The sequence below is a fragment of the Podospora pseudocomata genome, chromosome 5 (genome assembly GCF_035222375.1).
Source record: "Podospora pseudocomata strain CBS 415.72m chromosome 5, whole genome shotgun sequence".
NCBI lineage: Eukaryota > Fungi > Ascomycota > Sordariomycetes > Sordariales > Podosporaceae > Podospora > Podospora pseudocomata.
The window spans coordinates 4,016,472-4,029,002 of record NC_085889.1 but is presented as its reverse complement, the minus strand read 5'-3'; the positions used below and the strand labels follow the sequence as shown (position 1 = coordinate 4,029,002).

At 51.3% G+C, this 12,531-nt stretch overlaps 1 protein-coding gene across 1 annotated transcript; it reads right to left on the bottom strand.

Annotated features, from left to right (window-relative positions):
* Positions 1 to 6,040: 6,040 nt before the first annotated feature.
* QC762_0087050 (uncharacterized protein) lies at positions 6,041 to 9,639 on the bottom strand (the record flags this gene model as incomplete). Its single annotated transcript, XM_062884006.1, has 6 exons — positions 9,522 to 9,639; positions 9,398 to 9,459; positions 9,056 to 9,350; positions 8,653 to 9,009; positions 8,433 to 8,607; positions 6,041 to 8,373 (listed from the first exon to the last, which is right to left on the bottom strand). The coding sequence occupies exons 1-6, from the start codon at positions 9,534 to 9,536 to the stop codon at positions 6,041 to 6,043; spliced, it is 3,237 nt and encodes a 1,078-aa protein (XP_062742748.1). The 5' UTR covers positions 9,537 to 9,639.
* Positions 9,640 to 12,531: the final 2,892 nt, after the last annotated feature.

The following is a 12,531-nucleotide window of genomic DNA, read 5'->3' as shown; positions in this document are numbered from 1 at the left end:
TGCGTACCAATTCCAGCAACCCGGATATCCTTATCCTATGGGAGCTTACCCTGACTATCGCCACTTCCAAGGGTCCCCTACGTCTTCTCGGCCAACCCCCTATCCCATGGTGCCTATGTATTTTTCTCAGCGTGATTTTCCTGATCCAAAGAAAGTCGGTTTTAAGAGCAACTTCAAAGGGAAGCACTTTACGGAGTATCTGGAGCGTTTCGAGAACGCCTGTGAAGAATACCAGGTTATGGAATTTACCTCTCGCGTTCGCAAGTTCAAATCCTGGTGTGACTTCGATGTGGGAAAACAAATCGACGAATGTGTGGACCTACCTGTACCCACTGACGCTTGGCCTGTCTTGGTTGTCCGCCTCAAACGCCTTTGTAAGATATATGACCCCCGACAGGACGAGGATATTTACAGGGAGCTAAATGACTTCTACGCCAAGGTCATCCCTGACGGTGTGGGTGAGTTGAGGAAGGTTGTCTTTGACCACTCCAAACTGCTCTCTCGAGTGCCGATTGGGGAGAAAGAGGCAGTAAGAGTCAGGGTTGCCAGCCGCTTCTGGATGAAATTCTCCGAGTCCATGAAGATGACCATTATTAACCGAGGAGGATCCGAACGTCGCCTGAGATCCATAAATTTCATTGCCTGGAGCGACTGGATTAATGATGTGATCGAAGATGGGTATGACGTGGGAGGAAAAATCTATAAGGAGGACAAATCAACCATTGCACCCTCCCCTGCTGCCTCTGATCAGGCGGCGGAGGTACTCGACCAGTACATGGCGGTTAACTCCATGGTAGACAGAGAGGTGGCACTGCAGCATTTGAGGGCGAACATCTACGGCGGTTTCTCTGCACCGGGAAACGGCAAATCTGGGGTAATGAGGACCCGTGTTCAACATCTAGAAGACCAGGCACCTTACTCTCTGGATTTCGGCATTGGCCCTAACGGGGAAATGGATTCGTCTTTCAACACCTTCCCCATTGTTGACACTAAGACCCAGTTCGGAAGATCAGGGGGGCAGTACCGCGATAGTCCTCCCCCACCAAGAAGGTGCTTCTGGTGCGGCAAGTCTGGCCATTACGCCAAGTCGACGGAGTGTCCGAAGAAGGAGTATGATGAGGCGTGGGGACTGTGCCATACTGAGGGAGGTAGAGTGTGTATCGGTAAGAAGGAGTGGCCGGATAGTGAAAAAGCGTGGCTTGATCAAGAGGACGTGAGGAAGGCGCAGCGTGAAGGGAAGGTTGGCGATCTGCTTCGCGCTGCAATTTCGCTGAAACCAGAACTGAATAGGGCCTATGAAGCTTACACGAAATTGGCTGAGCACTGGGAAGCTCGTGAGGGCAAGGGATACAGGCCTGAGGTCTCTCTGATCAGAGGGAGGAAGCAGACAGCTACTCAGATGGCCAGGGCTATGAATGTCAGGTTAAATAGGCTTCATGGGTACTCCAAACTCTACGGACCATTTAACGAGAACTCAGCCAGTGACTATATTACTAGGAATGCCTTGCAACGCTGCTCAGCAGAGAAGTGGTCGCCTAGAAGCATTCTGAAGCGCTCCGATGATGTCCCAATGGTCGTCTGCAATCAAGAGGTGGAAGTGGGAGTGAGCGCGCAGGGAGCGAAGAGAGTAAGGATCGAGGATTTGCAGGAAGAGGACACGGATGACCCAGCCTCAGCCAAAAATCCGAAAGTGGTACTCACCCCCCCGCAGGAGAAGCCGAAGGTAGTTGGGGAGGGAGTCTCGTCCGATCAGGGGGATAGAGTCCGGAGTGGCTCAAGGTTGCCTCATGGTGAGGCAGAGGACCCTGGAGATTACATTGCCGAGAAAGCCAAAAAGTACGCCTGCGGTCAGACTAAGTTCACACTGGAAGAGCATTGCAGGGTTTCACCCACATTTGCTTACCGGTTGATGGATTATGTGAAGAGTGTGGCCGAGGATGCTGAGGTGATCGAGTGGCGTGGATCTTCCAAGAGTACCCCGGATGGAAAGAGAGAAGTCCCACAGAAGGGGGAGGCCTTGCCGTCAACGGTCCGGACGAATTTTCAGACGGCTGGACACAGCGAGACTCCTCCATCTGATCAGAGGAAGACTGTTCCCGCTTTGTATGGCATCACAACGGATGGTGAGTATGGTGTGGTCAAGGGAGGCATCTGGGAGAGAATCATCGAGGGCAAGGTCCAACCGGGTGACAGCCAGAAGAGCGATTGCGGACTCTGCTGTCTACGCCCGTTGACCGGCTTTCCGGTAGTGAGCGAACTCTCCTGGGAGCCGTCACTCGTACCAACAACGTCCCATCGCTATATTGTAACTTCGCCTCACCAACCTCAGAGAAGGTACTAGCAATGTTGGATACAGGCTCCGAGTGCAACCTGATCAGTAGGGCTGTGGCTGAGAGGTTCTGTCTACCGATGGTGTCAACGAGCCTACAGTCTAAAGGCCTTCATGGGGATCCGGTTGCGTTTATAGGTGAGACTCAGGCTCCAGTAGTGCTGGCTGGGATTCCAATTTTGTGTCATTTCTTCGTTATTGATAATACTGAGGCTCTGGGTTTCCATGACCTATTGTTGGGGATCCCGTTCTTTACGGATACAAGCCTCACCCTTGATTTTATGAAGGGCCGTATGATCAGCGCGAATATGTTGTATGGGGGAAAGCTGATCAAGGCCCATGTGGTGGAGAAGAGAGGCCAGGAGTTAGGAAGTGGGTCCTGGAGCACTTGAAGAATATCGACACAGTCTTGCTTAACTGTGAGCTTGCAGGACCTACAATTGCAGCCGTGAAATCCCTTTGGTGCAGACGGGAAGCTGTTATCCTTGGCTATTCCTGTACACCGGACGGACGCCTCCCTGATCAGACAAAGATAGCGAAGATAAGGGAATGGCAAACTTGCCACAATCTTAAGGATGTTCGCGCCTCCCTGGGGATCACCGGCTACTATCGTCTATGGGTACCTCTCTTCAATCTGATCGCAGTCCCGCTGTATTTCTTGATGAGGAAGGACACGAGATGGGAATGGACGGAAGCTCAACAGGGTGCGATGGAGTGGCTTGCCTTTCTGATCACAGAAGCACCATGTCTGGCTTCTCTGACGTTTGATGACGACCGTTTCGGTAGAATTTTTGTGATTTTTGATGCAAGCTTGACGGGGTGGGGAGCGGTGATTGAACAAGTAGGACCTGATGGAAAACGGCACCCTTGTCGGTTTGAGAGTGGTATTTGGAGCCCGGCTGAACAGAGGTATGATGCCACCAAGAGGGAGTTGAGAGGACTGCTGTATACTTTGAGGAGATTTAGAAGGCATCTTTTCGGGGTGCACTTTACGGTGGAAACGGATGCTCAAGTGGTAGTCCACCAAGTCCAGGGGGCGGCTAGTGACGTTTCCGGCGCCTTGATGATGAGATGGCTGGGATGGATTAGACTTTTCGACTTCACAATTGTTCACATCCCTGGGAGCAAGAACCTTGTGGCAGACGCACTATCGAGAAAGCCACTTGGCCCCTCTGATCTGAGGGAGAAGGAGTTAGAACCAGACATTGATGATGAGGTTAACGCAAGGATCTGGAAGAACGACATCCAGGAAGTGAGTGTCTGGCGGGTGAGCATCAGCAAGAAGAAAAAGGAAATTATTGGGCAAGGCCCCTACTTGAAAGGACTGTGGTCTCCTTACTCCCATGCTATCGCCGAGTTCCTCGCGACTGGTGCGGAGCCAAGGGCTAGGACGAGGTTTGACGTTCAGACCATCAAGAATGACGCCCTGAAAATGATTTTCGAAGACGGAGTTTTGTTCCTTAAGCCAAACAAAGGAGGCTTTCCCCCCAGAAGAATTGTTGACCCTCTGATCGAGCGAGAAAGAGTCTTCAATGCGTGTCACAACGAGATGGGCCACAAAGGACGAGAAGCTACCTATGCCCGAGTAGTAGAAAACTACTACTGGAAGAGTATGTACGCTGACGTCGAGGCTTGGATCAAGACATGTAGGCAATGTCAACAATGGAGCCCGAAGCGTTGGGAGGACTGGCACTTATACACCGAGCCTTTGGCTACCCCATTTGCGAAGTGGCATTTAGACGTTCAGTTCTTACCAACGGCTTCCGGAGAAAAAGCCTACCTTCTGGAGGCGAGGGATGACTTGACTGGGTATCCAGAAGCGAAGGTCTTGAACTCAGGCAAGGCTTCTGGGGTTGAGAACTTTATCCTGCACGATATCATCCTCAGATGGGGTCACCCTCTAATCGTGGTAGTGGACGGCGGATCGGAATTTAGGAAGGAAGCTGCGGAGATTTTGGAGAGGTTAGGAGTTCTCCGGGTAGTGGTATCACCTTACAACGCAAGAGCAAATGGAGTGACGGAGTCTGGTCACATCCCGATTGCATCGATGCTGGCAAAAATGACGGATGGGACGGGGAAGAAGTGGAAGCAGTGGCTCCCTTATGTGTTGTTTGCTGATAGGACCACGACACGAGGTATTCATGGGTACAGTGCTTTCTATCTGGCACATGGGTTTAACCCCATTACGCCGATCGAAAAGGACGTACCGTCATGGAGAGTCGTCCAGTGGGAAAAGATTGGCTCCGACAGATCAGGGAGACACTGGAAGGAGAGAGCGGCTATGGATTTAATAGAGGCAAGGGCGAGACTATTGAAATCCCAGGAGATGAATTTGACTCTGGTAGCTGAGAGGGTTGGCATGGCAAGACAGAAAGCTGCGGCAAGAAAGAACAGGAAAGGGATTCGCAGCATCAGGCCTGAGAGCAGCATGATCAGAAGGGGGGACTTAGTGTTGGTGTATAAAATGGATAGAAAGTTGGATATGAGTGTGGTAAGGATGCTACAGTGCCGCTGGGACGGCCCTTTCAGAGTGAGAAAGGTTGAACCAGGCAACACTTGCTACTTCCTGGAAACGCTGGATGGGGTGCCGTTGCGAACTTCTTACACGCCAAACAGGGTAAAGAAGTTTTTTAGGTTGGAAGACGTGTATGTAGATGAAGAGGATACGGACATGCAGCCAGGACTAGGGAGAGTTGAGCAGGTGCCGGGGAATGGGGTGAAGGAAAGTGTGGATATGGTGGAAGATGAGGATGAAGAAGAAGAGATAGTGGAAGAAACACCAGGGAGGATGATGACCAGGGGGAAGACTGAGATGGAACGGAAGAATGCTGAGATGCAGAGGAGATTTAAGAAGGGCAAAAGTATAGAGGTGGTCTTGAAGAAGGGTAGACCAGAGGACTTCTTGGGTGATCAGGGGGAGACGATGACGAGAACATAGCAGTTGTTGTTCTTTAAGAGGGTACTGAAGCTTGTGTTGTGAGAACAGAGCTGTTGGAACTGTCTATTCTTCCCGGTCAAGGGAAATGCATTGCCGCTTTTGGACTTGGGTGGGGTGTGTAGTTAGGAGCAACACTGCCTCTTCCACCCTACCTCCCTGTCAATTTCAGCTTGGAAAAAATGTGTTTGATTTCGAAATGTCCAAATTACCCAGCTTAAGTTCGAATAACGAATTTGCAAGCCGAGGTAAAGGCAAAGTTGAATTGTCATATAAACCATCATACTGCTTGTCTTAACTACAGTTCCATTTCATATTTACATACCTACCTAAGCTTCTTTATCACTTCCTATCAACAAATTAGCACTTATGGCGTCATACCTCCCTAGTTCCCTTGGCATCAGCTGCCGCTTTCACAGGCTTAGTTACTGCAGTCAAATCATCTTGGGAGCCTCGCGGCTGCTAAAGGAAACCAGATCAAATAAAGTTTGTTGTGGCGCTTGGAACTACGTCAAGCCAACTAGCCCGATCTCGAGTTATTCGAGTGGGCCAAATGACCTCTCTACCAAGTGTTCTAGAGCCACCTATCTTCATGACGAAACAGGGTACTCGAAGTGATGAAAGAGGCGGGATCCAGAAGGATCTAGAGTATTGTGACGGGCTGTAAATTAATGGAGACCCCCAGACCCCTGCTGTGACACGCTATGATAAAAAAATAGAGAGAGAGATTGAATGAGAGATCAGCTTAGCTGTGTGCGGCTAGCTTGCAAGCCCAGTCATCTGATCTCCGACACCTGAGATAGCTGCAGCGCCTGCCGATGTATCTGCTCGGCCTCCTCATACTTCCCCTGGCTATCAAGCACACCCGCAAGGTTGTTCATGCTGGTGAGCGTGTCAGGATGCTCCTTGCCCAACACCTTCTCCCTTAGCTGCAGCGCCTGCCGATGTATCTGCTCGGCCTCCTCATACTTCCCCTGGCTATGAAACACAAGCGCAAGGTTGTTCATGCTGGCGAGCGTGTCAGGATGCTCCTTGCCCAACACCTTCTCCCTTAGCTGCAGCGCCTGCCGATGTATCTGCTCGGCCTCCTCATACTTCCCCTGGCTATGAAACACAAGCGCAAGGTTGTTCATGCTGGTGAGCGTAGAGGGATGCTCCTTGCCCAACACCTTCTCAGATAGCTGCAGCGCCTGCCGATGCATCTGCTCTGCCTCCTCATACTTCCCCTGGCTATTAAGCACACCCGCAAGGTTGTTCATGCTGGTGAGCGTAGAGGGATGCTCCTTGCCCAACACCTTCTCAGATAGCTGCAGCGCCTGCTGATACATCTGCTCGGCCTCCTCATACTTCCCCTGGCTATGAAGCACAAGCGCAAGGTTGTTCATGCTGATGAGCGTGTCAGGATGCTCTTTGCCCAACACCTTCTCCCTTAGCTGCAGCGCCTGCCGATGTATCTGCTCGGCCTCCTCATACTTCCCCTGGCTATAAAGCACAAGCGCAAGGTTGTTCATGCTACCAAGCGTGTCGGGATGCTCTTTGCCCAACACCTTTTCACTTAGCTGCAGCAGCTGCCGATGTATCTGCTCGACCTCCTCATACTTCCCCTGGCTATAAAGCACAAGCGCAAGGTTGTTCATGCTACCAAGCGTGTCGGGATGCTCTTTGCCCAACACCTTCTCCCTTAGCTGCAGCGCCTGCTGATGTATCTGCTCGGCCTCCTCATACTTCCCCTGGCTATAAAGCACAAGCGCAAGGTTGTTCATGCTACCAAGCGTGTGAGGATGCTCTTTGCCCAATACCTTTTCACTTAGCTGCAGCGCCTGCCGATGCATCTGCTCGGCCTCCTCATACTTCCCTAAATTGCGAAAGCTCTCACCCACTTTGGAAAGAAGACCTGTTGTCGCTTCCTCGTCATCTGTTCTCTTCCGTAGTTGAAGAGCATGTTGCGTATGAGGAAGATACCTTATCCACTCTTCTCGGTTTTCGTGTTTGGGCCAAGGAAATATATCGTTAAGCCGTTCTAACACTTTGGCCGTCCATTCCTGTCGCTCTCCCTTTCCATCTAACCAGCTCAGCATCGATATCTGAACTAGCCGATGGATATCGTAGCTATCCGACTCATTCTGTTGAGAGATAAATGCATACGCCTTCAGGGTCCCGATTGCTTCAACAGTCTCTAGCGTCCCCGCCGGCGGCAACAGGGAGTGCGGAATATCCTTCCCGGCTAGAAAGCACAGAAATCTGAGGTAGTCAGCCGCCAGCGCGTCGTGATCTGAGATTTGCTGGAACGAAATCAGCCAAGTTGTGGCGACAGCATTTTGAATGTTCTTATATCGGTGTCGGTCGTCAAAGTGACTACTCAACAACTTAACCATATCCTCATCACTGGACTTGCATAGCTTGAGGTACCGCGCAGTCGAGATCTGCTCCTTGGCCATATAAGCAGACGCTTGCCGTATTGCCAGAGGGAGGTTAGTAAGAAACTCCAGCAACGCATTGTTGCTTCCTGTGTCGCTCATCTGAGAACTTTTTAGGTTTTTCCCTAATAGCTTAAGGGCCTCGTCGTGGCTCATTTCTTCAACTGCGATAATGTGATTTTCAGACTCGACCAGCCTTAATCCAAGTTTGTGGTTTCGGGTTGTGAAAAGAATAGATCCTTTCCGGCTGAATGGAAGATAGTCGGCAAGGGCGGTATTCCCAAAAAGTAGCTTTTCATCGTCGGCGTTATCGATAATTAAGAGCCAGTTACCTATATTCTCGCGGCCCAATGCGGACTTAATAAGTGCCTTGACATCTGCTTTTTCTTCGTCGATTCCCGGTACCTTAAGCTGCTGGCCGATAGCGCGGTATGCATTCTCGAAAGCGGTGGCATCAACAGCGGGAACCCAAAAGACCGAGCATTCCGGCTGCAGGTCGCGAATGCGATAAGCGGTCTCCAGCGCGATCTGCGTCTTTCCAACCCCCCCCAGACCTTCGATGGCGGTCCGTTGGCAGTCATCTTCGTCTCCACTAGGAAGAACCCTCTTAAAAAGATCTTCGAGAATTGATTCACGCCCGACGAATTCCTTATTACGTCCGAACCGGACGATCCAGTGTCCCTTCACGGTAGCTTCACCATGTTAGTACTATTCTGGCCGTATCAGCCCACCCAGGAGATGATCAGCTTACAGTTCTCCCGCCGTTTCAAAACATCCGATGCGTTTCCCGCGAATTGCTGGACCGCATCTTTAACTAGTTTGAAGTTGGGGCATTCTGGACCCTTAAATTTATTCATCCCTGAATGGGTCGCATCCAGGCCTCGGCGAGGGAAACCATGCAGGCAGGCCGAAGATTCCGTCACAAGCTATCAAAGTCAGTTAAATATCACGAACGGGGGTAAATAACGTACAATTTTGCGGGTAATACCTATTGATAGGCGATTCGCCCACTCCGACGGTAGAATGCGTTTTAGTATCTTCGTCTTCCTGGTCTCGAAAAAGCAATTCAGGGGTAGTCGCACTGCCTCAGCATTAGCGATCTCGGCGAACTTCTGAACGCGCTGGCGGACGAAGTCGTGTTTCTGCTCAAGGTCTTTTATGAGTTGGTCAGAGGCCTGCTTTCCCATAATGCCGGCAACCAGCACCTGCCACTGAGCCTGCTTCGCAGCATCACTACCGTGGAATGGAGTGGCGAGAAACACGATGCCGACAATGGAAATCAGGATATGTCTATAGGCGCTGCCTTCCTGGGCGGCTCGGATGATTGCCTGGGGAGGTTAACCGCTGCCCGCCGTATATGATCTAGGGACATACCTCGGCCAGAATAAGCCCTCCAAAACAAGAGGCGACGAAGATAATCGGTCGCGTTTGCGAACCACGGCCTTCGGCGATAAGACCGAGTAGCGTATCGGCATGGCCGAGCAGCGTCTGCACGGGTGCATTTGCGAAGTAGTTTGCATTCCAGTCGTACGTATATATGCAGGCCTTTGGTAGGGCTGCCGGCAGCATGTCGCCGTCCGACAGCCAGTTCACAACCCCATCCCCATTTCTTTTCTTAAACTCCCATGTCCGCGGCGACTCGGTGCCCAATCCGTGGATTGCGATAATACTGTCCGGTTAGACGTGCCTCTATGCGTTCGACCGGGTGGAACTTACTCGATCGTCGCGTCGTCGGGAGTGTCGTTGACTGGGACGATCCGGCGGAGTCCCCTGCAAGCCTAAGGATGGAGTGCCGGTAGTTAGCATCGGACGCCGCTTCTTATATAGAGAGCGATCTCACCTCTGTCGTGGTCATCCTGGGAATATTCTGAAAAGCGGGGCTCGTATTGCGCACCAGGCTGGTAAGGGTCAGCTTCAATCGCGGCGGTGACTATGTGTTACGCCCCAAGCGTAATACCCCCGTACAGGAACCACTGGGTGGTACCCGAGGTGCTGGACACCTCGGCCAATCATTGGGCCAGGGATGGAAAGACCCATACGACCAATCAGGAGGTACTCAGTCTGATCAGTGGCCAAGACCACTGAGCACACTGAGCACATCGATCATGAAAGGTTGCTCAGTCTGCTCAGCCGCCAAGACCACTGAGCACACTGAGCAAGGTACAAAGATACTTCAGAAACATATGTAGATAGTTTCACATAAATAGGGGGGAGTGCCCGGCGCTCCCCATGTCGAGGAATCTGATTCCTCATGCAAGCAATCAAGTTCATTTGTCTACAATCTACTCTCAGTAGCTCTTTGTTAGAACGACCTGTTGTTGACAGTGAACCCCATGTCTGAGACGCTTGTCACAACCTTCGATCATCCTGTCATATTCACCTCCGGCGTACTGCCTTGCAGACTGTATCCACTCCCGGTGCAGGTTGTAACAGCTCACTCAATCAGAAGAGGATGCCATTATTCAATACGTTATTGAGCTATGTGCGCGAGCTTTCCACCTAGATTGCGTGGTGTGGAAGATATGGTCAACCAACTGCTACGTGTACGTAACGTGCCCCCTGTTGGCAAGCTCTGGGCACACAACTTCGTCAAACGCCAGCCACATAAGCAAGCTCGAGTTCCTCTATGCCTTCCGCGAGGCCTTCTTCGCCTCTATAACAGAAAAGAATATACAGGGTGGCTTTACGGGTACTGGCCTTGTGCCGTACGATCCAGAAAGGGTGCTTTCTAAGCTGGATGTAAAGCTTCACACGCCAACACCTCCGACCTCCCGGCCCGGCACCCCACAACCTTGGGTCTTCCAGACACCACACAACCCCCAAAAAGCTACCTCGCAGTCAACGCTTATTAAAACTCGCATTGCCAACCATCAAAATAGCTCCCCGACTTCAATGTTGGCTGCTGTGGACCAGCTTGCTAAAAGTACAATGGCTGTGATGCACCAAGTGGCTCTCCTTCAGTCAGAGGTATCTTCGCTCCGCAAGGCGAACGAGGCACTAAGCAAGCGCCGGAGAGCGAAAAGAACACGCGTACAACTCGGAGGATCACTTGCCATACAAGATGCGAAGGATCTACTGGACCAGAGGGCCGTGGGTGGGGAGGCAGCAGAAGAAACACAGCCGGATGGTAATGGTGCAGGGGGGGGTCGTACGGAGGTTCGGTGCTGCAGTGTATGCGGCAAGCCTGGCCATAATGTACGTACTTGCCAGGAGGCTGTAGAATCGTCTGATTCGCTGTTTCTGATGTAATTATAGTTGGTTTCTAGTGTTGTTATGTTGCAATTGAGGATAGTTGTTGGAGGGTGGTGGAGACTGTACGACTCGCTTATAATATACGTTAGATAAAAAAAGGGTATAAAAGGTCAAGCTGCTAAACTAAGCTGGATTTAGGCTTAGATTAGGTTAGGCAAAAATATCGTTGTTTTAACTCAGCTTGAGGCCTTAATCTATAAGATAAGCCAGGGAACCCTAGATAAGGCTCGGGTGTCAGCTTGGAAGACATTTTCTCATAAGTCGGGGATGCCAACTCTGAGGGAGGTGGCGCCATCCAGCAGCAAAATTCTACTACTGGGCTTGTTGAGCATGGTCATCTTCCTGGCCAAGATGGCCAGAATTCTGCGGGTTAGATCACCCCGTACAGGAGGAGGCTCAGACCAACGCTCCTGCTCGCCATAGTGGCGCGCCTCCTTAAGAAGTCGGCGGATCACAGCAGCAACAATATGCTAGTGGTACCGTCGGCCATATCAATGTCGATTATTCAGCCAGCTGATTATAGCAGCAGCAATATGTCACTGGCAATGTCGCCCCTGTCGATATCGATCTGTCAGCCAGCGGGATCACAGCAGCAGCAGCAACCTACCGGCCAAAATGTCACCCCTACTAGCAGCTACAGACAGTCCGCCAGCTCGTCCAACAGACCATATCCCCCAGAATGGAAGATCAACTCCGAAATGAAGGCCGAGATTGATGAACACAAGGCAAACGTTGCGGAGCTGGCGAAGGACATGCTGGCGAAAGAGACCAGGTGGGTGCCGGTAGAAAAGGGGGTTGCTGAGGTTCCTGAGGGAGAAGCGGTGAATGATGACGTATTATGAGGTTTCGGAGTGGTTTATTCCCCGGCACAGCGGGACTGCGTGTGAGGGTTGTTGGTCGAGGATGAATAGAGAGGAGAGGCGAGGGCAGGGGGGATTAAGGGTGGCTTTTTGATCGCCGTGGCGCAGGGCGATGACAGGTAGGGGCTAGAGGGGAGGTTTGCGTAAATTGATGAAACTTGATGAACGTTGCAATCAAAGGTGAAAATGAATCACCGAATTCTTTCGATGCTGAAGTGAAGTATTCGTGCAAAACCCGTCCCCGTGGCTTACGGCCTCATGGTTGTGTCGAACACAATCTGGAGAATCACCAGTTACCTACACATCACAGCAGGTTTAACCCATCTTGTCCAGTCTGCCTTATCTTGTTTCTTCAGCCTCCTCGACACAAACCCCAGCCAAGGAAGTAATCCAGCAAAGTCGCATCAGGTGTGGATACGTCAGACCATAAGACGGAACTTGGAGAATTGTAGCATTCTCATTCGTTGAGGAGTCGGCTTATCCAGGCACACTCATACTAAGTGGGCAACTTCTCAGCAACGCCCACAAAACCTCAATCTTTCAGCTGCAGGTGTTGTCGTTATCTTGGGCAGGTCAAAAGCCCTTCCCAACCGCACCTCAGGTTTGACTTGTGCAGCAGAAGTGCTGAAAATGATGATGGTGCTTCAGCCAAATGGCAACATTTAGCGCCGTGCTATTTCTCCTCTTCTTGGGCTTCGTCGTTGGAGAGGATGACAAAATAGCCTGGCAGCCTGAACC